This window comes from Bombus pascuorum, chromosome 5, assembly GCF_905332965.1.
Source record: "Bombus pascuorum chromosome 5, iyBomPasc1.1, whole genome shotgun sequence".
Lineage (NCBI taxonomy): Eukaryota > Metazoa > Arthropoda > Insecta > Hymenoptera > Apidae > Bombus > Bombus pascuorum.
Genome location: NC_083492.1, coordinates 3695094 through 3720493, shown reverse-complemented (window position 1 = coordinate 3720493; position 25400 = coordinate 3695094). Strand labels below are relative to the sequence as shown.

Genomic DNA, 25400 nt, shown 5'->3' with positions numbered 1-25400 from the left:
TTGCTCAACATTTCTCGAACTTTATTCTCTAGTCGTTTTAATATCATACATGCTCCTCGTCTGTACGTAAAATTACTGTATCTGCATTTTAAAAATGATCTTTGTCTTTTTCCTATTATCCTCAACAACGTTAAATCTAACGTTGCCGATTATATTAAAAATTTTTTTCAAAATTATTAGCAATATTTTTGAAGTTATCCTGTGCTGAAATAATTTTAGTCGATAAATTTTACTAATAATATGCAACTTCAATTTGCAAGTTAAAAAATCTCTTCCAATTCCCTTCCAAACAAAACGTTCTAATTTTTTTAACTACGTAATTCCTATTATCGAACATAGCTGGAAGCCATTTCTCCTTGTTCCAAAAGCGCGACGATTCCGGATATAAATACTCGTCCGCGACATGGTGCAAATATCATAAATTCTGGACAAAAGGGAAGATGCATCGTTATCTTGCTCGCAGCTCGTTACTGCAATTTAATTGCGTTCAAAAGGGCGGGGAACGGGTGAGATTAAACAGCAGGGGAATATTTCGCGACCGAAGACACATTTAGCTTTCTTGCAGACAGCTTTCTTAACAGCTTGATGAGTCATAAAAATATTGAAATCAAATTTTATTTTGAAAAATTACGCCATCTTATGTATTACCTTTTCTCAAATAGCTTTTGTCATGCAACGATTAATATCTTTTTTCGACGATCTATTATCGAAATGTTCCTTTATCAAGAATATTTCATCTGTCTTTTTTTCGTGACATTTTAAGGCCAAAAAGAACCGAAAATAGGGAAAGAAGGTTATTAGATTTTAAATATATCGCTGCCCCTTGACTCCGGTAAGAGGTTCAGAGCTACGTATAATCCGATCATTCCTGTATTCGTTTATTATAATTACATATATTCGGTTTTAATAGTGCACTACGCGTGACCCATATTTTTCCGCTTTAGCCGTTAAAAGACTTAAACGTTTATTGCAATCTATAATCGCCTTTTAATGGCCACTAGCGTGCGTTAACTATTTGTGATTTCGTTACTAATGGGGGTGACAGAGTGTCCACCATTAAGTAATCTCTATCCCTGTTCACAGGCTTGCAATTTAACACGCGTAATTCACGCCCATTTGGATATATATACAAGATTTATACGTATAAACGAGGACACCCTAAAACGAGAATGCGGCAGTAAAACATTCAAAAGGTAAAATAAGAAACAAATTACCGAAAGATTATATCGCCAACGATCTTCAGACTTTTCAAGTATTACGTTCTCAATTTTGTTCGTGTTCTCAAGAAACACGTAAAAACTTATAGAACACGCGTTAAAAGAAGAACTTTACATTTTTATACGGTGCCGTATCGCATTCCTTTTATAAATACTTAAACTGTTTCCTTCTTTGAAAGACTCAATAGAGAAAGGCGAAGCATAAAAATCGTTGGACGAGCACTTTATGCGTCCACGACGAGGCAAGCAAAGGGAAAGGAGAGTTCGTTATGACGGTAAGCAGGGACGGATACGTCAAGAATTATGGTTCACTTACATAAAACTTCGATGGTTATCGATTCTATCATCGGTTTCATGTCTTCAGAACGTGTAACCGAGTTCTCAGCGTAACACTTGAACGTTCTTCCGTTGTCGTACACGGACGCCGTAAAAGCCAGAGAACTTGTGGTCTGCAGCGTGCCATCCTTCTGCGAACATAGAACGCGAAAAAGATATATTAAGTCGTCGATAGCATCATCTGTTAACGGAAAAGCTGTCGACAGGGAACATATCTCTGGATGTTATGCCGTAACTTGCAACTTTACTTTCACTATTCAACAAGATCTTTCACGAGCCGTAGTGAACAATGAGTGGATCGATTCTTCGAGCCACATTGCTGTTACACGTGCGGAAAATCGTATGAAAGAAAGGGGACACGATAGGAAATCTATGGGAATAAAATTAAAGCCGTATTCGTTGCTGCACCATCGTACCGATGCAACACAATTTAATTTCACTGATTTCTCCTTGTCTTTGTATACTTATGCATCGACGTACAATGCACAGATAATCGGATTTTTCATCATTCGATTGGAAATATAAGCAGATTTCATGGGAGAATCTTTATGCTACTTTTTCTTTTCGAAAGAATTTGTTTCGATACTCTTGTAACGATAGAAAATATACTTTGTCTTAAAAATACTTATTATATACGTAGAAGTAAAATAGAAAATTTGTCTCGTAAAGTATTCTCGATCTGATAATCGTAAACTTAAATTTTATGTGCTAAACTAGATTAGCTGCGTAGTAGTGATACATGTATGTGAATATAAGTATGTCGAAGTATGTGTGTGCGCGGCGTCTCGGGAACAAAGAAATGTAAACTGTTCAGTCGGTTAACAGTCTGATATGGAAGAAGGTGAGGCGAAGAAAGTGCTGAGACGCGTACAAGTGTGTATCGATGAATATCCTTGAAATCGTTTATCAAATGAATATATAACTATTTTAATATAAATTCCAAGTGTGAACTTTGTGTTCCTATGTCATTATTTCGGCAATTAAAATCCAAAATTATCAACATTAACAAAATATAGTCAATTTCTAACCAGCAGGAAGAATATTTATTAAATTTTAAGTAAATTCCAAAGAATCGACTCTTCCAACCGAAATATGTTCCTCTAAATCAATTTCAGTCACCAGGATCTTACATATAACCAATTTAATAACCCTCGGCTATTCAAAAATTCAATAATATAACTTTGGTTCTCTCTCGTTCTTTTTTTATGAACAAGGAAAAAGCCGCAAGAAAAGAGGATTAATACCACGTTTATACCTGTACCGTCCCACGAATTCATCAGCTTATAAAATTCCACGATCTATCGTAGAACGACAACGTTATTGAATTTTTCTTCCTGGCTTCGTCGTTTAATTTAAATAGTGACATCCCCTGCGAGCGTTGAGCAAGGACAACGTCATTGAAAATCCTGCGACCATTTCCACCGAACGTATTTTTCAGTGTGTTGTTCACGAGTCATCGTGCACATGTGCTCGTTCCTCCGCGAAACGAAACCGTAATAACGAGAAAAATGGCAGAAAATAAAAATAAGAAAAAGACCTGTCCTCTACGATTGCAGTGTGACGTTCGCAAAATTTCTCTTTGATATTTTGCGCTGGTAATTATTTCGCGAACAATCGTGTTTGCTGTCCCAAGAGAATCGTGAAAACGATGAATATTGGATGTAGTAGAGACTTTTTGTGATAATCCTATATAAATTTTGATACAGTGTCTCTTGCCTGAATAACGAAATCGATAGATTGTTATTGGAAATGTTTAGTTTGCTTGTTTTTGCAAGATTCGATAAACGTCTCGTAACGAGCTCATTCTCAGACAAATGATCATTTTTAATCGATCGTAGGTGTATTATATGAATATTGCGGAAATTAACATTATCATAAAAGAAGGAAATATTCAAATTTAAAATATTTACCCACTAGGAATTGATAAATTTAAATATACAGAAAAAATCATATTAGTGTAGAAAATCATTTTATAAAAATTTTTTCCATCTTCTAAGATTAGATATAATTATTTATAACAGAAAATAGTTTATATGTAATTTTTTAAATTTAATTATATTTAATTTTCTATTTTTAGACTCATTTTAAGAGCATTAAAGGTATACTAATGGCTATTGATTCACCCTATGTACGAGTGTTTATCCTAATCGATCGTAATGGAAGGCAGACCGAACGACCAAGTCTTATCGTTTCTTTGATAACGTGTCGGTATGCTGATGTCGTGAAAACGTACGAACACAAAATAATGAAAATAAAACATGGTGAACTGATACGAATGTTGTTACCCCGTTGAATCAATAATGCAAGTTTTCAAGTGGGTGGCGCCGTGATGTAGGTGCAGGCGCGGTCTAATTCAATTACCAGTCACAGTTAATTAAAACTTACTCCTAGTTTATAACAACGATCAAGAATCTGCCGTTGCAACTGTAACGCTCGTTATAAAGAAGCTTTTTGCTCTCGTTTCTTGAATTCTGACGATTTTTTTAAACGCCAACATCATCTTAAAGGGTTTTCTCTTTTTAGCAGGAGAACTGTTGCCTGAATTACTTAAAGAAAAATATTTCCGAGTCTGGCAACCGATTAATTATTCGAGCAAAACAAAAACAAAGGAGAACTAACTAAAATAACAATAACGATTAAAGATAGAACGAATAAAGCAGAAATATTTAATTGGTCAAACTTTAACAAATATGAAATTCTTCAAAATTTTTAGCTCAGTATATGGAAGCAGAAAAAGATCTGCTATTTTATCAACGCGAAAAGAACGTTTTACTTTTCAACTTGGCAACTAAAAAGAACATAACACGATCTGTATAATGGTTTATCACGTTCTAATTCATGACACGATCTGTCATGTATCTTTCGAACTCACGAATCGTCGAAACTAACATTTCGTATTTCGAATCCATCATTTCTTTTCATAACATCAACGAAACTGTACCTCGATGAACCAACGGCGCCATTTGGTTGCCGATATTCGATGAATGTTCCGGACAATATAATTAAAAATGTAAAATCTCGATAAAAAAATTATATTACTCGCGATATTATAGAAAGCTCTCTGTACTTCCCATTTTTTAATATATTTTTCTATATTACGTTGCTTCTGCGCAATTTTGCACTTTCAAACTTCCTATAAGCGGATAAAAATTAATTATATTTTCGATTTAGAAATTTGCATTACCGAAACGCGAAGCAAAATGATTACGCGAAAGTAGAGAAGAAGAAATATCTGCTACTTCTCGGCCGTTCAACGCGTTTATATTCACTGTAAGTTCGCTGAAGACGAATTGCTCGCACCTTCTGTTCCATAAATTCGGATAGGTCGAAGACGGGAAGAAGGACGAAACGGATCGAAGCTGTCCAAGCGGATCCGCTTAATCTCGCATACACGTCGCGGCTCGTTTGCATCGGCGAGCATTTGCGGCATGTAATTGCTCGGCCCTATGTAAATTCTGTCTGTTGCCACGTATACCACCGCCGTACGACTCGATCGTTACGTCACCGGTGCCATAATCAGCTACTCCGTAAACGATGCTAATTATGATACCACGACGCGACGCGTATGTGGCTGCACGCGAAACGATGACCGTTACATATCTAAATCTATATAATTGCGATAACGTAATCCCTAGCTCTTTATTGGCTCAACGATTAACGCTCGTTGGTTCTCAGCTCGAGCTAGATCATCTTCATGGAGCGAATGAAACATAGAAATAAAGTAACCTTAAAATTCCAACTAAAAATACCTGACAAATAAATTCCAAATTACAAACGTTCAACAACAGTTTGAATCTTACCGTTCTCCTCGGACCGACATGACCCGAAATGAAAGTCGTATTTGCCAATAGATGTTATTAAAATATAAATAGTTCGATGTATTTCGATTTTACTGCTTTTCGTGCGCTTCGTATTTTTCGTAAAGAAAATATTTGAAAATTTGAGAAGAAAATATAAGCGAGAATCGATGGGATTACATTTGAGAAGTAATCGTTCGTAATAAGAGTTTCGCGTATATCACAGCCTATTTATTTGAAAAAAGTAGAAACGTAAGAAAGCAAATAGAAAATAAAGTGAAGCGGAGAAGGAAAAAGAAAAGGAAAAAGAAAGAGCTGGACGACTAAATAAGGTGATCCGATTTCTTATTCAGCCATCTAAAGTTGAAGCGACTTTATAGCCGCGGATATTGCCATAATGGATTTATGATGGTGGCGAGCCGTACAGATTCTCCTATAGGTACGTGAACGCGTTATTACAGTGACATGCTACACGAAATGACGTATAATGATTTTCCGATGCGACAAGCCTGCAACATCGTATTCATCTGTGAAATTACTTTTTCATACGCGTCAAGCGATACCTGATTTTGTATCGTCGTACGCTCGTATGAATAATCGTCAGCCGATTACCTGAAATTTCACGCGTCCAACTTAAAATGAAAGTTGCATGATTTTAGCGCTATACAAGGTTTACAAGCTGCCAATGGTTTACATTCTAGTGGTCATAGGTATAGGATCGTTTGACTTAATGACGCTATGTGACGAGAACAATAATGAAGTTAAACCGATCGAATTTGCTACAATGAACCAGTGGCCGTGGTGAAAATGATGTTTGTGTCATGATATCAAGTTACTCTGATGTATTAGTGATTGATCGATTAAATAACTCTATCGCGTGAAAGACCAGTTTCAACGCAAATATCACGTATGTGGATTATCTGTCTAGTATTTTGCTTTTGATCCTATTGTGTCGAGTGTTTCAAACGTCACAAAATAGTGCGAAGGTATTTACTCTTGAAATTCGATATTTTTGATTAGTTTGCACATAAACCTTACACGATTCAATTAAATTACATACAAGCCAATTAATCGAGTTCGTTTAAGATTAAATATTTGATACTTGAAAAATTAGGTACAAATTACGTATTGTAATAATAAAAACTGCATATTTATATCTCTCTCAGTACGATTAAAGAAATGAAATCTACGTAATTAATTGTTACACCCCATAAAAGACACAATGAGTACTTTTAAAATACCTTTTATATTTTTGAGTATTAGTTTAAATATCTCATAAATGTACAAACACTCGTACAAGGTCCACTTTCATTTGTAAATCAAGAACTCTTCCACTTCATGAGAGATGTCATGGCGAAGCGAAGTTATACTTTGCATATAAAGCGTGGTGTTTCCAATTTTCACGGAGTAATGAAAATCTCGATCAGAAAATAAAGGGAATATGCCTCGGCGAACGACTGGAGCTTCGCGTCTAATCGAATTAATTCGAGTCGAACGGTTTGAAGGAATCGCGGGTTGAAATTCGCGCGAAATATACTGCATTTGAATAACTGCTTTCTCGCTTCAGGTAGCACCAACTGCGAATTCTGTTTATTCGTTGGCCGAAGTAGTTTATTGCTCGTGAACTCGTTGCAAGAGACATCAAGTCGGCTTACATAGCTGGTACGGCACTTTGTTACTTAAAATATGCGTTCGAGCTGACGTCCAGACGCGTTAACGCCACTTCGCCAATCGTCCATTCGATAAAAGAGAAAACTTTGTAGAAGAAACGCCATTAAGAAATTTTACCTATGAAATAGTAATGTAACTCAAAGCTGATTTACGCGACGTGATTTAGCGAAAAGGATCGACTCCTTTTTAGAACGGTGTTTACGAAAGGAAATATAATATAAGGTAATGTGAAATTGAAAATTTCTTTGATAAAGAACAATGATATAACGATATATCGAATCACTATAAAAGTATATTAACTTTAATAAAGAAGTTTTTAATCGTTAAAAGATACATTTGATTTTAACGAAGAATATCAAAGTATGTTAAAATTATTACCAACGATGCACAAGATTCTTTAAATATTCGAAATCTAAGGAAAAAATTATTCTTTATTTTCTAATAACTTTCAATAAGAATACTGATAATTTCAATGTTTATTAACTCTATAATCATTAATCTATGTTAAATAATTTCTGCAACGGTAAAAGTAAAATGTATTACGTTTGTGAGTTCATCGCGGATTATCGAGCAATTTTATCTGGAATTTACTGTCAGCTCCTATCTATTATTCTATGTCTCTTCCTTGCTTTCTATTTGATTATAACGACTGAATCACGTCTTCCCGAATAACAGTGCGGTTTCTTTTAAAGATTTGTGTCTTGCACGTGAGCAGAACAAAGAATCAACAAAAGAGAATAGTTGCATCGTATTGTCGCGTTAATTTCGAAACAGTTACGCTTAGTAAGTTTCCAAGTCAGTACTCACATTCTCCTTGACCTTCGCCTCCTGTATCTGAATTCTGTCGTTACTTTCGTTCAGAACCTCGGTACCGTTTTGCCAGGTGATGTTCGCGGCCGGCCTGGCTGCCAGCACAGTACATTCGAGCATAACTCTTGTCCCTTGCACCACGTGGCCCACCACCCCGTTCAAATCCATCTTCAGCGGCCGAACTGAAAAAGATGTCGTTTTGTTGAAATATTTAAGAGTTTGCGGGAAGATAAAGGAAAGAAGACAGAGGAGAATGCGCTCTTAGCGTGTAAAGATATCTAAGAGTAATCGAAGATATTTAGAATTTTAGGAACATTGAAGTTTAAGAAAAATTGATTTAATTAATGTTTAAACCTTAACATTTTCGTACCGTCGAACATTCAAGTTTTCGAATCTTCAAGTATCAAAATGTAGAAATTTTCACATTTTTACATCTCTTTGCTTCCAAGTTTTCAAATTTCGATACACTAAAATATTCAAATTTTTTTATATTTTTAAACTGCGTTCTTTACGAATTTTCAAATGTTCGTATATTTGTGCCTTGCTACTTTAAATATCCTGTTCGTTTTCTTTTAATATTCAGGTCCGCCGCGCTTTTTTTGCACATAAATTTTCACGAACCCCTTAAACTACCCCGAGAGAACCTTACTTACTATCAAATCAACGTATCATTCGACCCACAAACTTTCATAAACTTGCCTGAAGGAAACCTTAATATAGACAAAAAGAGAAGCAAATTCGTTTGAAAATAAACGATGATCCCCGAGAAGGAACGTGTTATTCAGAAAATCCAATTATCGTGTTACGTCAACTTGGCGGTAATACACCTTTACCTCTCGCCCTTTTTCATATAACGCGAACTCGTGGTCGCAACTGATTCATGACACGTTCTCTATGCTTGTTACGTGTCAGTGTACGCAGCAACACGTGTACACATGTACACAGAGAAATACAGTGTCAGGCTGAGCTGTCTAGTATAGACGATCTAATGCAATATCCAAGCTGAGCCGCTGTCTGCATCTTGTATCTTCTATAAGAATAATATAAAGGTGGTGCAAGCTGCAAGGTGAGACAGCTGTAAGGTACGAAGAGATGGGGTAAGATTGAGAAGCTGGGGGGTTGAATAAAGAGGAAAACTCGATGGGTGGACGAGCAGTGCTGGAAAATCAGAAAGTCAAGTTGCATCAAGAAATTCGAAGGAATTTCTATCTGAGATTTTCATTCTTCACGCCAGACTTTGTTCTTCCCGTCAAACTTTTGAGAAGCTTTTTCAAAAGTATTAGCGATATGAGTTGAATTCCTTAGCTGAATTATTATCATTGATTTCTTAGTTTCTTACTTATAGTCAGTTCGAAATAGTTGTCATGTATAGAAACGAACATTTTCCAACGAGTCTTTGTATTTTGCATAAACCGTCGAAACTTTTTCTACGAAATATTAGTTTCGGTGGTGAATTTTATTGGATAATTTTGTGTTATAGGACTGAAAGATTTGGATCGCGAACATTTTATTTCGTAACAAAATACTGGATCGCTGCAAAGGACCGGACAACAGTGTTATTTTTACGAATTTCCATCCGTTTTCTCGTTCTCAAATTTACATTTTCTACTGCAGGAACAGGTTCAACCAGATGTTCTCTCTGAAATTTCCTCGGTGCTAGCTCTGCTTACTACGTTCACCAAAATTCCTCTCCGATGCATTAGCCATTCTTAAGAGCACTCGCCTCGACACATAGACTAAAATATTCACTCACCGTCATCATTCGACTCAATTTGCAAGTCTCTGTGCATTTCTCCCATCTTTATAAACAATTTGGAATTTTAAAACATATCAGTGATTGTACGACGCGAGTAAAGAATCAATTCTCAAGTAAAGACGCAAAGTATTACAAATGTTCGTTAAAGCGCATCAATTTGATCGAAGATGAGATTAAAACGAAAATTAAACGCAAAATCAATCCTTCGGTTTCCCATAAATGTATAAGAATCCTAAATCTGGTGATAAGCAGTATTAGAAGCTCTACTCTATTTCAAACTTTATTATCGCTTAAATGTTCGAACTTAATTCTATTATGCGATAATATTGCACGTGGTTACTAAAAAAAATTCAACGTTTCATCGGTATGGAACGTTGAAAAAACAGTTTCGAATTTATGAATGAGGGTTGTTCTAGCTAATAGAATTGTCCAAAGATACCGAGTATCAGGATAGGGCGACATATTGGATAATTGGAGAAAGCGAAGTCTGCGACAGACGGCTGTTCAATAAACGAATCAATCGACGTACGACCACGTTTTATTTCCACCTACGATACCAGTTACGTTTTCGTTACGTTTTTGCCTCCTTTCACCCTTTCCTTTCTCCCTCGTTCCGTTGGCTCGATTAAACGGTCTGCCGCTTTTCTGTTTGCATTTTATTCGGCCCTCTGATTTGACAGCGTCCCGTTCCACGAAACTTCGATCGAGCAATTTTTGCTTGTAATTCCCTCAAAGCGGATACGTTTTTATAACTGTGCCGGAATTATACGCGTATTTGAAACGGTCGACAAGGGATTGGCAGGTTCGAGAAATTTTCCTCCCCGGGATTATTGCCGATATTGTCGCGTTTATAGACACGTACGCGTTTTCTTTCGCCTTTGATGATAAATTCAGGACCAGCTTTTGTACATTTTTTGTTTTACCAAGTTTTATTCAACTTGATACCTTTGTTCGAAGCTGTCAAGTCTTATGATCGATATTTCACGCATTTCTACTTGTCTCATTTTTAATTGTGAATTTATTTCGTTAATTTATTATCAAATAAATTGCGAATCTATTTATTTACCAGAGGTTTTCCTGTTTCGTTAAAAGATTCGATTTGTTATAGCTTTCATAGATATTACATATCATTTAAATTAACTAGAACAATTAATTTGCTATACTTCGATCAAAAACTGGAAAATATGAAAACTGATCCAGCCGATTACCACATTTGTAGAACGCACGAAATACAGTTACGACTTTCAAGAGTTAATTTAACCGACAAATATAATAGGTATAAGTGAACGGGAAATATATTCAAAATTCAACGCAATAATTTATTACGTTTCACCTGAAATTAACGTACACGTGGGAAACACATCTACAAGGCTTAGACGTCATCGTAATTAACGTTTCCAATTATCCATCCCTCAAAGCCAGCCACGCGAAGTAAGACGAGAAATGGTAAGCAAAAGACGCGAGTATATGGCAGTATAGCGTTCGGTGAGAGGATTTCCGCGTAAATTTCGCCAGTATGGCTCACGTTCGCGCGAGTTGTAAAATTTCTAAGTGGCTGAGCAGCGTTTACTCCGTTATCGCTATATAAATCGTAAAATCACGCTGTGAGGATTTTCGAAAAAGTCGTAAAAATAAAGTAGGCGAGCGAGCGCGAAAACGTTCGTTTCGTGGTGTTAGGCCCACAGGAAATGGAGAGAAGAAGTTGTAGATGGGAAGAGCTCGACTTTTGTCATCCGGCGGCCGTCTGTGTAATTGAACTGCGGCCGAAAACGTGTGGCAATTTGCGGATCACGTTGCATCCAGTCCCTGTAAACGTTGCGATCCAGGTAATAAAAGGCTTTCGATGGAGATAAGCCTGAAATCCGCTGGAAATTCCTCATCGTTTCCAATTCTGTCTGGATATCGAGTTGAAACAAAGAAAAAGAGAGAATTCTTCGGTCGTAAAAATTATTGTTAGCTATTCGTGTGAAGAGTAAACGACGAAGGAAAACACGAGGAAACCTGATAAGTTCGTTTTCATAAAAAGATGTTTGTCTTTCGATTTTATGTTAACATCTTTCTTATCGCGATATAAAAATTCTACGACTGTAACACGATTCAATAATATTTTTCAAACGAAAAAATGTACGAATTGGTTAATTATTGAGTTTTTGCAATACTACGTGCCGAAACGATATAATGATGTAACAGTAATGCTTTGTGTATCTGTTATTAAGGCTAATCCAATTATCAAGTAACAAACAAGCCACGATAATCTCATCTTGTCTCCCTATTGTTAACTACTACTTCGCTTTACCCCTGGCAGAAGATTGATGCCATGCAATCTTGCATGTCTAGCAATTTAATTTTAATGAAGTTTCTGATCACGTAAAGGAACGTAAACGAACGCATGGTAAATATGAGTTGGAAAGTTTACATACGAAGACGAAGAAATATTTCTCTTTTATTATAGTAACATACTAAACCAGAAAAATAAATATTCTTCTTTAATAGACTTATATTTTGATAATTGCACCAACTTCTTTAGGTAAGAGCCCTTGGAAAGAATTAAAAATGAACTCTAATGCATAACTTGTCAGGCATTTTAAAAACTGGATATTTGAATTAATCTCGTTAATAATTTTAAACTATATTAAAAATACTTAAGTTCAGAAACATTATTAAAACTTTATCGTAATACTGTCTTACAAAGTCAAATACTCTTTTACTAAAGAATTATTTTATAACACCTAATCTGAAGGATCCGAAGAACATTACTTTGATTAAGCGTATGATAATTCAAGAACCTACACAGATCTTTATTTAGTCATTTATATTATAAAGTGCATATTATGAGAACAACGAAATAACTAAAATATAAATGAAAAGTATTCGATTTGCACCAAAAATATCAGTAGATGTCTATATAGATTTATAGTACTTTATAGTATATATTATATATTATATTATAGTATTTATAGTAAAAAGTAATTAAAACGCTCAAACCTAACATCGCTTAATATCGTAAACAAACTGCTATACAATAACAGTCCAGTTGATAAATCTCAATTAATATGATCGATAAATTATGACATAAGAATGGTCCAGCTAATAAATTCAATTTATCCATTTCTTCTTCACGATTGTTTCTCTACCATGGAAACTGATAACGAAGAAGAATCCGCCTGTTTCGGTAATCACCGAAACGGTTACCGAAACGAACTGTTTCTTAGTCCATTCGTCCTTTCTTCCTCGGTAGCCGCGAGCTCAATTTCCGGGCAGCAGCCGTCGAGATACTTAGTCCAGGTACTCGGCATCGCTTCCTGTACCGCTGAAGAAACATTAAAAAGTTCACGTGCAAGTATCCTTCGGCGCAGGTCTCCTTTCCTCTCTCCACGAACTTTCTCTCCTTACCTTGCCATTCTCTTCCCCTTTTTTCCTCTTCGTCCTTTATCCTCGTTTCTCTATCTCAGTACGCTCTTCAGCGAGGGAAATACGGGGAAGTAAGTTTCCCGAGGCGGTTACAGGGGAGATAATTCTCGAGCGAGACCAGCGAACGGGCAATCAGCGAAACGACGCGCGGCAAGAACGTGAAAAGAAAGACCGGTCGATCCGGAATAGAGAGCGAACAGGGAATCTAATATCGAGGATTGCATTTGCCTTGAACCGCGTCCTCCACTTTTCCTCTTTTACCCCCTTCTCTTTTCCTTTTCACCTTTTCCTTTCGCCTCCCACTCCATCCCTCTTCTGCCACTTCTTTCGACAAACGCCGTAGCACGAGGAAAGCGGAAGAAAAAAATGACAAAGATCCGCTTCCCCTCTAGCCCTTTCCCTTCTCTTATATTTAACGAGCTGCGCCGCTCCGACGATTTTACAGAAAGCAACTCTCCTCGCGGAACATTCACACTCGTATACAAAGACGCGTGCGTATACGTAGAATCGAGAAAACGGTTTATCGACTTTGGCTCGAGCGGTTTCGAAGAATAATAGAGAAATTTCTCCGCGGGAGGTAATACGATTTTCCCGGGACAATGGAGGAAAGCGAAAGTGATTTTCATAAAAAGGGAGAGTTAAACGAGGGTTGAAAGACAATTCTTCATGATCGCTGAGTTACTCTTTTTGAGCTATTCTTTGCTCCGATTTTGCCCGTCAGATCGGTGGATTGTGATGCTGGTTTTTGTAAGTGGATCCCGTGTAATTGGTCGAATCTATCGGCTTTTGTAACCGATTTGTGTGTTTTACATAATTCTTTGATATTTTTTATATAATAATTCTATGATACAGAAAGTTTGTTCCTTAAGATGGATATTCGAAATATTCATTGGTATTTTATGCAGGCGAGAAGCAAAGGAAAATTTTCATGCTCTAATTTCAGTAGCGTTAATTAATTCAAAACGAATATTTAATTACTGGATGTTTACTCGCAAATCGAGAGAAGATTGCTAAATTAAATAACATATCGTAATAAATATCCAAAATATCCAAAACGAAACGCTCGTTCTAATATTTAAAAGATGGAGCACATTTGTATTTGTGAATTTTACGTAAACATTTATAATGTATTCATGACACGTTCTCATATTTAGAAGATGAAACGCGTTTCCGTTTATGAATTTTACAGAAACCTCCACGATCTACTTATCGTTTATTCCTTGCTCTTCCAAACCCTAAATCTATGCTCAGCAACAAGATTTTCCTCGCACCATCCTAATCGTCATTTATGATTCTCTTACACCGACCGTCAAAAACCACTTCTCCCTCAACTGACTATATTAACACCCCTAAACTCGGTGACTATACTGAACCACTCGAGCGTGGACAGATTTCCGCCTCTCCCTATCAAACTTTCTCCCTCTCTCTGTCTCTCTCCCTCTCTTGTCCCCTCGATCGATCATTTCCTCCTCTCTCGAGCATTGTTTGCTCCCCAATCAATTATCCTCGGCGATTTTTTTTGCTCTGGGGGCGAGAACGCGGTGGAAAATTTTTCCAACGACCGCGGCACCAGGCATCTGGGAGAGTTGGCAGACTGGCAAGCGGTTTCGTACCAGAGTTTTCCAAGTCCTGGGATGCGATTTCCGGCTCTTGTTTGCCCCTAAGAGGCGGCGTGTCTGCAAACTCCGCACTCTCTCATTCTCCTTCCGTGCAGGTGTGTGTCTTTCGAGCCGGCCTTCTCCGGAACCTGACTTCGCCAGCTGTGCCGGCAGCTGAGACTTTCGCAGATACGTCGCTCGCGACCACTTGCAACGATTCGACTTTAAATCCACGGCAAGTCGTTAAAAGCGGCTTACTTAATCGATTTATTCGCACCACACCCATCCCCATTCCGCGGCTTTTCCTCTCGATATTGGAAAAGGGGCAAGTTTCGAGGTGAGAACCTAGCCGCTCGGTTGAACAGACTCTTTATCGGCTCCGTGGATCGCGGACACTCGGACCGATTGTTTTACGCTTCTAGATTCATTTACGTCGTCCGAGATACAGATCTCTTTTCTCATCCTAAAAGTACGAGCTGTGAATTTGTTGCAACTCTGATGATTGTTGTTACGTTCTATTTAGTCGCCGACGAGAAGGTAGCGTTAACTGACGTTTAATGCAACTGGCAATAAGCTCCACTTTCGACTAACCTGCTATGTGCGGGAATACTGGCACGGGAGAAGATTAAAGTTGTTCGAGAGTAAATTAACAATATAAAACGACTTATTCGAATCTTACTCGATTTCGATATTGATAATTGACCGACGGATATGAAATTCTTCGGTTGACAAGTGATGATTCTTCGATAGACAAAATGATAACTGACTCTTCGATAGAACGAATAATTAATCTATAATATTCGATAGACGAACGGTAATTAATTTACTCGATAATCGAACGGTAAATATTCTCGTACTGACTTCTCTCAGTCGCTACATTTATATCCGTGGGAGGTGAAAAAACGTCGGGATCTTTCTTTGGAAAATGTTTGGGAAGATCCTCGACGTTTGTTCAACTGCAGACTTTGTTTACAATTTAAATTGTCACAATATCGTTATAAAAACATAATATAAAAACATAGTTAGATGAGTTTTCGCAAGATATAGCTTTTAGCGGCTTTACCTGCCTTTCACTTTAAATACTGTAAACACGGTTTCGAATGAATGTTTTAAATTACCTCGGTTTAAGAGAATTTATCAATTTTACTTTCGCGCTACGGATCGCGCAGGTCGTGGGACGCATGTTGTTTGCTACGTCGTACGCTGATATATAAGCCGTTCACACGACAAAGTGATTAAATCCACTTTTCGAAATTTTAATGCCAAAGAACTTGTCTTATCGTGTACAATTTCACCGATTTTCTCTACGTTTTGTTTCGCGTTTAATCGATTTGGCGAGTAAGCCGCTCATATATAATGTATAGTATATTTATATATCGAATCAGTTGGTTGGATGGTTGCCCGATTCGTCAGATGCACGATTAGTAGGACTTTAGTGGAAAATGTAAAGTATGGCTTTAACGCGAAGGATGGATTCGCGAATCGTTAATAGCGAGTGGAAATGGAGTTTCGTTATTTTTTAGCAAAGCTATTTTTTAGCAGGTAACGTATCTTTTGATTAAATAATGCCATTTGAATATAGACGAGATTTTAAGAGCAACTAGCGCTCAGCTTTCTTATTATGTCTATGATTGTATGGTAACGTAGATGCGTAGAATGTGCTGTATAACGTAGATGGAATGACGTGAAAATTGAAAAGAATATCTCGATTCTTCTGTTATTTTTGTTATTCTCATAGTTTTTTAAAATAAATTTTTACTTATTTAGTTATAATATTTTAATACACCTTTTTTCTCCGTACAAATCCCTGTTCTTCAAACAAACGAACATCACTCGCTAATCTATTCGTTGGTTATTCTAAAAATTCTTCGTTAAAAATAAAGAAAGAAAGAAAGAAGAAACTGGAAATCGAATTCATTATTATATCGAGTTAGCCATAATTAGCGACCGGAGACTCACTGGAAACATCACAAAAAGAGCGCTGGTTATCGATGCGTCTGATAATGGCAATGCACAGCCATTTCATTGAATTTCAGATAAAAATGATGATTATTCGTGCGCGATTAAAGCTGTTGGTAGTCGATTCGTCTGGCACGCCGCTTAGTAATCTTGAGTAATTTATGGGCAATCGCTGAATTTATAAACACGACCACCATTGCCAGTTGTATGAAAACTAGCGCGTCGTTTGCATGGAAACAGCGTGTCACGATGCGGCCGGACATGTTTCGCGTATACCAGTTACGTCTATCGAGAGCCTGTTAAATTCATAATAACAAGATTCACCTGGAACTATTTCAAACGTTCTCATCGATAGAAATCCTGCGACGTTTCCAACGGGATACAATTTTTTGCCCATGAAAGGCGAAACAAAAAAGCAGCTGGTGTTGCTCGTTTCGTCGGTTAAAACAGCCGCAAACTTTGTTGCATCCTATCAATAAACCGCGTAGGTTGAAAGTTTGGACATGGAAAGCTCGACGAACGCTAATTTTTATGGCTCGTTTTTGGGATCGTGAATAAAACGAAATATCATGTCGTCCAATAGAATTTTTGATGGAACTGTTGCGCTATATTCGTTAGTCTCTAGAGTGATATGAGATCAGGAAATTCTGTAGTTCGAGATTCGAATATAGGACATACTCAGCCACAAGTATGTACATCGAATCTTCTATTTTCGTTTCGTTCTGCAAATTGTCGTTTCGATTTTCAGTCGTTAGATTTGCAAAGAGGGAATTAATCAATTTACGTTGATGTCTCATGGAAATTGGGAAACAGATATTTTAGATGATTCGTAGTGCGTAGATTAGATGTAGCAATGAAATTAGCCACCTTCGATCGATATACGTATCATGAATTTTATAATATAATTACTTTTCGTTTCGCTTGAATTCTACTTAAACCAGTCTCCGGTCGACATCGGTTAATCTTACTTAGTCAATTCCTACTTACTCAAGATGGTTTCCAATCAAGTTCACTTCATCACAGTCAACTTCCTGCAAACTCACAAACCAAGTTTGAGCTCCCATCGACTGCAAGAAGTACTATCTTCGAAACAAGTTTCATTGTACAATTTGAATACGACCACCGTTATGTATATGTAAATATATGTATATATTTGCACATAGCGACGAAAGATAAGTTGGCGAAGAATAAATTTAATTACTTAAGTATATGATGAACTGAACATTTTCAACTTATACCTACTATTTTTTAAATAATTGTTTTAACTGTTAAAATCATTCTCTTCTCATGGCGAATAATAATAAATAGATGTAAAGGATTTTATTAAAGATCCTTAGATCCTAAAAATTATTAATTAAATCGTAAATGAATTGCATCGTCCTATTAATAAACAATTAAACAGCTCACAAATTTCTATGTGAAACATCCTGTTTCGTCGTGACACACGCTAATATATTTTATAGGAAAAAATAATATTATCCTGTCCAAATTTCCCAATTTACGTTTATTAAATCTCGCAATGAAAGTAATCGATAATTTCATGTAACATTCGGTCAATTCCAATATGAATTAATAATAGTTTTTTGTATTGCAAGCTTCGATTACAAAGAGCATCGATTATACATTCGTAAACGCGATAGTATAAAAGTTAATTTTAAACACATAATTACGGATGAAAATGAAGAGAATCATAGGAAAAAAGAACAGCGGTTTACGTAACGCGAAGGCTTGCAGAAATCGTATGTTAAATTATGCGTACGCCGGTTTTGTTAATTAAATTCGAAATAATCTAAATATTACATCGTTAATTACACACGTCGTGCAATTTAATCGGAAACGATTATTAAACGGAATCAAGCATCCCTTTTACAACGAGTCACCTGCAGCAAAATTATTCCTTCATTAACGAATAAAATAAATAATCATTAACGCGATTATACCGAATTCGCTGTCGGCATAGTTCGACAATCGCACGATACTAATACGCAATCTGTAAATTTAATATCTACCGATTTAATATCCATCCTGAGAGCTTTCATTTAAATTTGTTTATGTTTCGCCGTTTATTCCGTTAAAAATACGTAATACGACAAACGTAATTTCAATTATATTTCATTAAATCTTGACTTGAAAGTGTACAAATTGTGTATATTAATTAGTGTTAAAAACAGTAGGATATAAATGTCTAAATATCCTCGTTTCGATCAAATCGCATTAGAATGATAACTTCGTTAGCAACGGATAGGACAACGGTACAAGACAGAGATCTTTGCTGGTGTGTCAAAGACAAGCGAAATGCGTTCGTCTCGTGACAATTTGTGATTTTCCCGAGCATTGGATACTTCGCGTCAAAGTCTCTCGGCCCTTCGTCCGTTCTTTCTTTCGGGATAATCCCACGACACTGTGTAAAAGGAAAATTGATTTGCCCAGCACACGACAAACTCTCCGGTTTCCTCGACTCAAAGTTCCGATTTATTCGCCTTCAAGGTAAGCTTCGCGTCTGTCTCGCGTTTACACAAGAACGAGAGTCGGCACGGAGTTCGTATGCGCCCGCCTATTCGAACACCATAATTATTCCTGTCAAATTATTTACTCGTTAAACCTATGTGGAAGCTATCCGCGTCCGTAAGTTATACAGAATGTGACGTTTAGAATCGTAATTGGGTAGATCCGGATTTTCCTTGATATTCGTCTGTTCTTCCTAGACATTCTGGGATTTCGATAATTAGGGATTTTCCTTTCTATCGTGCATAATGGCCTTCGTTTAAACATCCTTTTGCCTTGTCAGTTTAATAAAATACATAATATTAATATTTATAGGGAATTTTATATATAGAAGATTTCAAAGTTATCCATCTGTACTATAGATTGAAAAGAAAATTAATTATACGCCAAAATCACGGGAGAAAAACGTAACAAGTCGCATATTTTATGTTCTACGGAGTTGACCTGTTAAACAAATAGGTATTTAACCAGATTCGATTTATTCACTTGCGTTTATGTGAAACTATGAATTTACATAAAATTTCAGAATCTACTACATGTTATAGCAGTGTGATTAAAATCTATAATAATTATTATTCAAATTTTATCATCTACACGGTTCAAGTTTTCTTTCAAGACCGTGTTATCGTCCTACGAACAGGTAACAATAAAATACTGGAAACGTCAACAGAATTCCCCAAGAAACTGTCCTAATACTATCATAAATCAAAATTTTCCTTCCCCCTCGATAACGTTATTCGAGGCTGACGAGAAAACGATAGGACGTGAAAGCTGTTGGAGTACCAAGGCGAAACGAGGGCTGGAAGAGAGGGAAACGAGCCTCCCGGAACTTTAACTCTTAATCTAGTCGTCGTTATGGACGGTTTTGTGTTTCTCTCCGTCGTTCTACGGCCGGATATAACTCCGGAAAGTTCGCGCGGACATGGAAGGTTCGGCGGAAAAGTTTTTGGATCGGGAGGACTGCTAACTCGGTGTGTTCGTTCCGCAATAGCTGGCGGCACGATTTGTTTCGCGGCAAGGCACGCGAGAAACGTGTATCAGTGCCGCGATAAATTATTCTAATCTACGGTGCCGTCGCCGATTCTTCATTCTTTAATCTCGTGGCCGTGTTCGATCGTATCTACCTGTGATTTTCGAGGCGGCAAGGCAATTTTCGAACGATCGCCTCGATTTTACTTATTCAGCGTGTCGCAATTGCAGCCGAAGCTCCCTCTGAACACGTGGCAAGAATTTTATAATCGTTATTCGTTCTATAGAATATTATAGCGCTCCAAGGACATTTTTAGAATCGTATTTCCAGCTGTGAGTAGAATTTTCGGATATTACGGAGTCGGTGTAGAGGAAATCTCATTTTCTCGGATGAAACATTAATCAATCAGAAAATTCTGTTCGAAGTATCATGAATATTACAAATATTGTTAGATATTACTAGATCTATAGATTATTAAATTATTAGATATTACTAGGGGTACAAATATACACGATACCACAAAACACGTGCAAGATATGTATCAGCTTGATTGTAGATATAAGAAAAGAAAAAAAAATGGTAAAATTTCATGTACATAAAATGTACAAAATAGTGACATTTAGACTATTATTTTTTCAAGTTATAAACGACAGTATTCTATGCTAGAAATATACTGTTATCGACGAACCATGCTCGCTAATTCACTCGCAATTCATCTTTTTCCTTCTAACACTCGAAATCTTGTCTTTATTCTATCTCTATTTGATTGAATTTATGGATTTTTGTCTGATTTGCTATGGAAAATACAAAATTTGTACGATATAGTACTCGTAAATTTCTATGATTAGTGAAAATTAGCTAATACGTATTATAAATAATCGATTAACGCTTAAATCGATATCGCTAGTTACCAGAGGATATAAATTCCATTTGGCAATGTAATATATAGTAGCATTTCGTTTATATTACCATCGACAATTATCCTAAATCACAGTGCTACTACATATTGGGTAATCCTAGTCAGTAGTTATATACGAACCGATATAGATCAGACGTTCCTCGCCATTGCTACAGTGATCCATACTTAATATTAACCCTACAGCGTTGTATAGTAGGTACTAGGTACGATACACTATGTTGTCTCAACGGTATCTTCTATTTTCCCTGGATGCAAGATATATATCTTTGATGCAAATTTACGACACCGTTAGTGCGGTGATCGTGATGAAACAGCGTGATAAGAGAATTACGATTTACGAAACTATGATCTTTCTAAAATTATTATCACATATAGTCGAGGAAGATATCGATCGAAGGAATGGATTAGGTGATTGAAATAGAACTGTACGTAATGAATGAAGTAGCCGCTCTATTATCGTATTTGTCACCTTAGTTTACATAATCATTACGAAGGAGTGATAATTAGTCGACAGAGACGAATTAAAGGAAATTAAGGCAGAGACAGCAGGCGAATTGAAAAGGATGAAATTAAGGAGAAGAGAACTGACAGAAATAAATTGAAGTGAATCGCATTAAGGGAAAATTGTCAGCAATGATATTCGTTAGAAAAATGCGTCATTTCTCACGGACTGTGTTTAAAGAAAAAGAGAAGTCTCACGCGTTACACGAAAATGCTCGTATTTAATCGCGATGTTGACTGACGGAGAAAGAGAAGAAATTAAGAGAGAAAAGGAGGGAAAAGCCAGGAAGGAATTGAATGAGAATACGGAAGAGAAGGTTGCACACGGTTCACACGAATTTTAACGACCTTAGTTTTAGCGGACGACACAGCGAAAAAGACTTTTTAGCGGAATGATTTATGGCTAAAACTAGGTAAGATCATAATTTACCGACGGTCCATTCCCTTTCACTTCGTTTGTAATTCATAGATCATGCTTAACTTTCAAAACTTTCCACTGAAAATTGATCGCGCGTTGAAAACTTCTCGTATCACTGTATCCAAAAACATTAATCTTCGGTACATCTATCGTCGTTGGAAGTGGAGGAGTAGTAATTTATAATTTAATCTTATTATTCGAACCATCCGCGACCATTTTAAATTGCTTCTAATACTCGCGTTCGCCCATCTTTTAACCAGGGATGACAAATTACGAAACTGATCAAATAATGTGATACATAAACGTAACTATCCTACAAACACCTATTACTTAAATACTCTGAAACATAGTATGTACCTACGTGGAATGAAATATTCGATCGTTCGAAAACCCAAAAAACAAAGCATTATCTTTCGTTGCTTCTTAAAAAAAAAAGTAAAAAGAAAAAGAAAAAAAATATGCTCTCAAGCGAAAACGTCAAATTCCACGCGCAAACAAGGAACTATAGGAACTTTCGTACAGCGATAAATTCAATTGCAAGATGTTTGAAAGGATTCTATCTTTCGTAAAAGGGATTCGATTTCACCGGAAACAATCGAACGTGCACGCACGAAAAGAAAGCCAAGGAAAACACAGGGGGATCGTATTTCACACCCTTTCGAGGCTTTGTCGTCCCAACTCGAAGGGGTTTCACGACGAGATGTCCAGATAAACGAATACGTACACGATTCTAAGGAGTCAAGTTCGCTGGGATTATTTTCGGTCTCGTATCTGTCGATCGAGACGTCGATAAAGAAACGTTTATCGGCCTTGAGTGATTCACTTTTAGGGGACAGTGGTGTTTGGTCGTAGGTTGGAAAGGTCTCGCGTACACACGCATACTTACCATGGACATCCAGTTTGATATCGACGGTCAGGGGCTCGACCAGGGCTGTACTATTGACTTTACACGTGAAAGTTGAATTCAGCTCGTCGCGTGTAATTTGCATCTGCAACTGGCTGCTCGCGTTCCCTACTCCATTCTCAGCGATCGTCGTCGAGCTGATCGCTGTAACACACGCGTTCGCAAACGTGTTTATATAGACATTTCTCTTTATAAGTGAAATTTTTGCGGTAAATACGATGGCTTCATCCTTTGCATTTATTTTATTTCATTAACAAAAATTATTTAAATATATCTTTAAACATTCTTAGATATAATTGTCTGAAGATATAAAAAAGATACATACAACAAGACGAAGGCATCTTTTTATGAAAAATATAAATTCCTAGTTTTTACAATCTCGAATTAGAATTTGACATCAAAAATTGCGTTTAAATCCTACAAAGAAGAAAAGTACAATTTTGTCAGTACAAATATTCTCATAAACGTCCTTACAATTATTCAAAAGTTTTTTTTTAATTTTATTTTGTTTTTTTTTACAATTTGCCCTGAAGGACATTTGGTAAAGTGTTATATCTCATTGGTAAATAAAAAAAATAAAATAAATATTGCATGTGGGTGGCTACCCCCAGCGGGTAGTTTTCTAAGTTATATCTTTTATGTTTATTCATTATTCAAAAGTGACGGCGAACTCGTGAAACGTTGTAAAAAAGAAGAAGGAAACGGTATCTTATTAATGTCGGTAAATTTTACCTTCCAGTGGTTGTTCGTTTTTGAACCACTCGACCGTAGGCACCGGTTTCCCTTCGCCACTCTCACAGTACAAGGAAATCGACGAACCTTCGTTTATAGGTCCTAAAGTGGCACCGGTGCTTAACGTGTTCTTCGTGTTCTCGTCGATGACACGTACGAATGCAGGTTGTACTGAAACAGAAACGGAAAGCGGTCAATTACACGGCTAAAAAGCGTCTTCGATTCGTCCTACTATTATTGCTCCTATTCAGCACACGCGGTGGCGCTTATGCAACAGAGTTTTCCACGTTGCTCGACACTTTGTTCATCGACTTCCTCGAGAAGCAAACCAAGCGATTCGATATTGATTACGGATACAAGTTGTCGACATCTAACGACCACGGTCGACTTAATCCGCTGTTTGTATTAATCTTTTATCAGACTATTTATATGAAAGCGATCGCGTCTGTTCTAAACGTTTAATAATACGATCTAACGTGTGTATGTATCAGGTTGACCGAAAAGTTTCTTTCGTTTCATAAGGTGATGATAGATGAACAACAAATTCCGTTTTATATTATTTTATTGAATTAGGTATGATCCACTTCGTTCTATTTCTATTATTATGTTAGTGTATAATTCAATAAACTGATATAAAACAGAAAACATTGTACGTCTATTATTTCCTTATAAAACGAAAGAAACTTTTCGGACAACCTGATATAAAACAATTGAAAGGGAAATAAATTTAGGTTACTGTAAGCAGTAAAGTAAATGGATTTTTATATTAGTATAAAACTAATCTTATAAAATGCAAAATAAAATAAGTACTCATATTTTTTAATTATTGCCAATTGGACGTTTTATTGAATTTTGTTTATGTGCGCGTCTGTTGGGATTTCTTCTATTAGAGAAGAAACAGTTCTGCAACGAAAATGACCCTGTAGGATCATTGTGTCCATACACTCCGTTATTATTTCGTTTTTTGTTTTTAAATACCTAAAGATTAGCTTCTTAATTTTTAGATTTATTAGATTAACGTTTAATATCCGTTCATGAAATTAGATTTGTCATAATGAAAGTTTAATAGAGACTCAATTTGATTCCTAGAGATTTATCAGACTAAATTCCATTTGACTAAAACAATTCTCAGAGTGTAACAGTGTGTGACTGTCACATTGACGTAATTTAGATAATTTCTAACGAAGGCTAGGCTGATGTTTTGAAGGTAAAGATCTTGGAAACTTGTGCGAAAGTCAGTGTGAAATGTGAAGACAGAAATGGCTTATGTGAATGCACACAGGTGTATGTATGAAAGAATAAATCTTCTTAAGGGTGAACGTTGGGTGGTGAGAAAGTTTGGAAACTTTCGAGAGAAAGTTTAAAGAGAAAGAGGTGGGAAAAGGTTTGAAAGTATTAGTGGACCGAATACTAGATATAGCGACTCTTAGTTGTATTTGTCGAGTTATGTGTGTTTTACTTTATTGTCAATTCATATTGTTATTGATATGCAGTGGCTATACAAAATATTTTCTTTCCATTGTGTTTATTATTTGTAGCATTTATATACTAATAGAATAGATTCAAGTATATCAAATTTTTAATTAGTATTTAGTAGTACTTAGTTAGATTACGTATTTAGTTAGTATTTAGTAGTACTTTCAGGCGATTATAAAATTTTATAGTAACAAAATGAAACGTAGAATCGAATAAAAAAATGTTTCATTGGAAAATAAGAATATGTGTAAATAATTTTTGTAGCTACTGTATAGTACAGTGCTTGAATACGTTATTATAGTTCTTTAATTATTTTCTATAGGATTAAAGGGTGAAAATAAATTTGTTATTGTTATAATACGTTAACGAAATAATACTGTTGAAAAATTTATTGGTCTATCTCTCATATACAAATTGATT

The 25400-nt window shown here is 36.3% G+C and overlaps 2 protein-coding genes across 6 annotated transcripts in view; one reads left to right on the top strand and one right to left on the bottom strand.

Annotated features, from left to right (window-relative positions):
• Positions 1 to 25400, bottom strand: part of LOC132906613 (hemicentin-1) — a 430126-nt gene that overhangs the window by 73044 nt on the left and 331682 nt on the right. For all 4 annotated transcript variants that reach the window (XR_009658013.1, XM_060958938.1, XM_060958937.1 and 1 more), the window contains exons 4-7: positions 23505 to 23675; positions 22755 to 22916; positions 7829 to 8013; positions 1534 to 1684 (exon numbers count right to left, since the gene is read on the bottom strand). Coding sequence is in view for 3 of the 4 variants with exons in the window: in XM_060958938.1 (XP_060814921.1) it covers positions 1534 to 1684; positions 7829 to 8013; positions 22755 to 22916; positions 23505 to 23675 (669 nt within the window). In the remaining variant the exon portion in view is untranslated. The remainder of the gene's footprint in view (positions 1 to 1533; positions 1685 to 7828; positions 8014 to 22754; positions 22917 to 23504; positions 23676 to 25400) is intronic.
• Positions 1 to 25400, top strand: part of LOC132906619 (monocarboxylate transporter 10) — a 176127-nt gene that overhangs the window by 121745 nt on the left and 28982 nt on the right. The gene's annotated exons all lie outside the window — the stretch shown is intronic.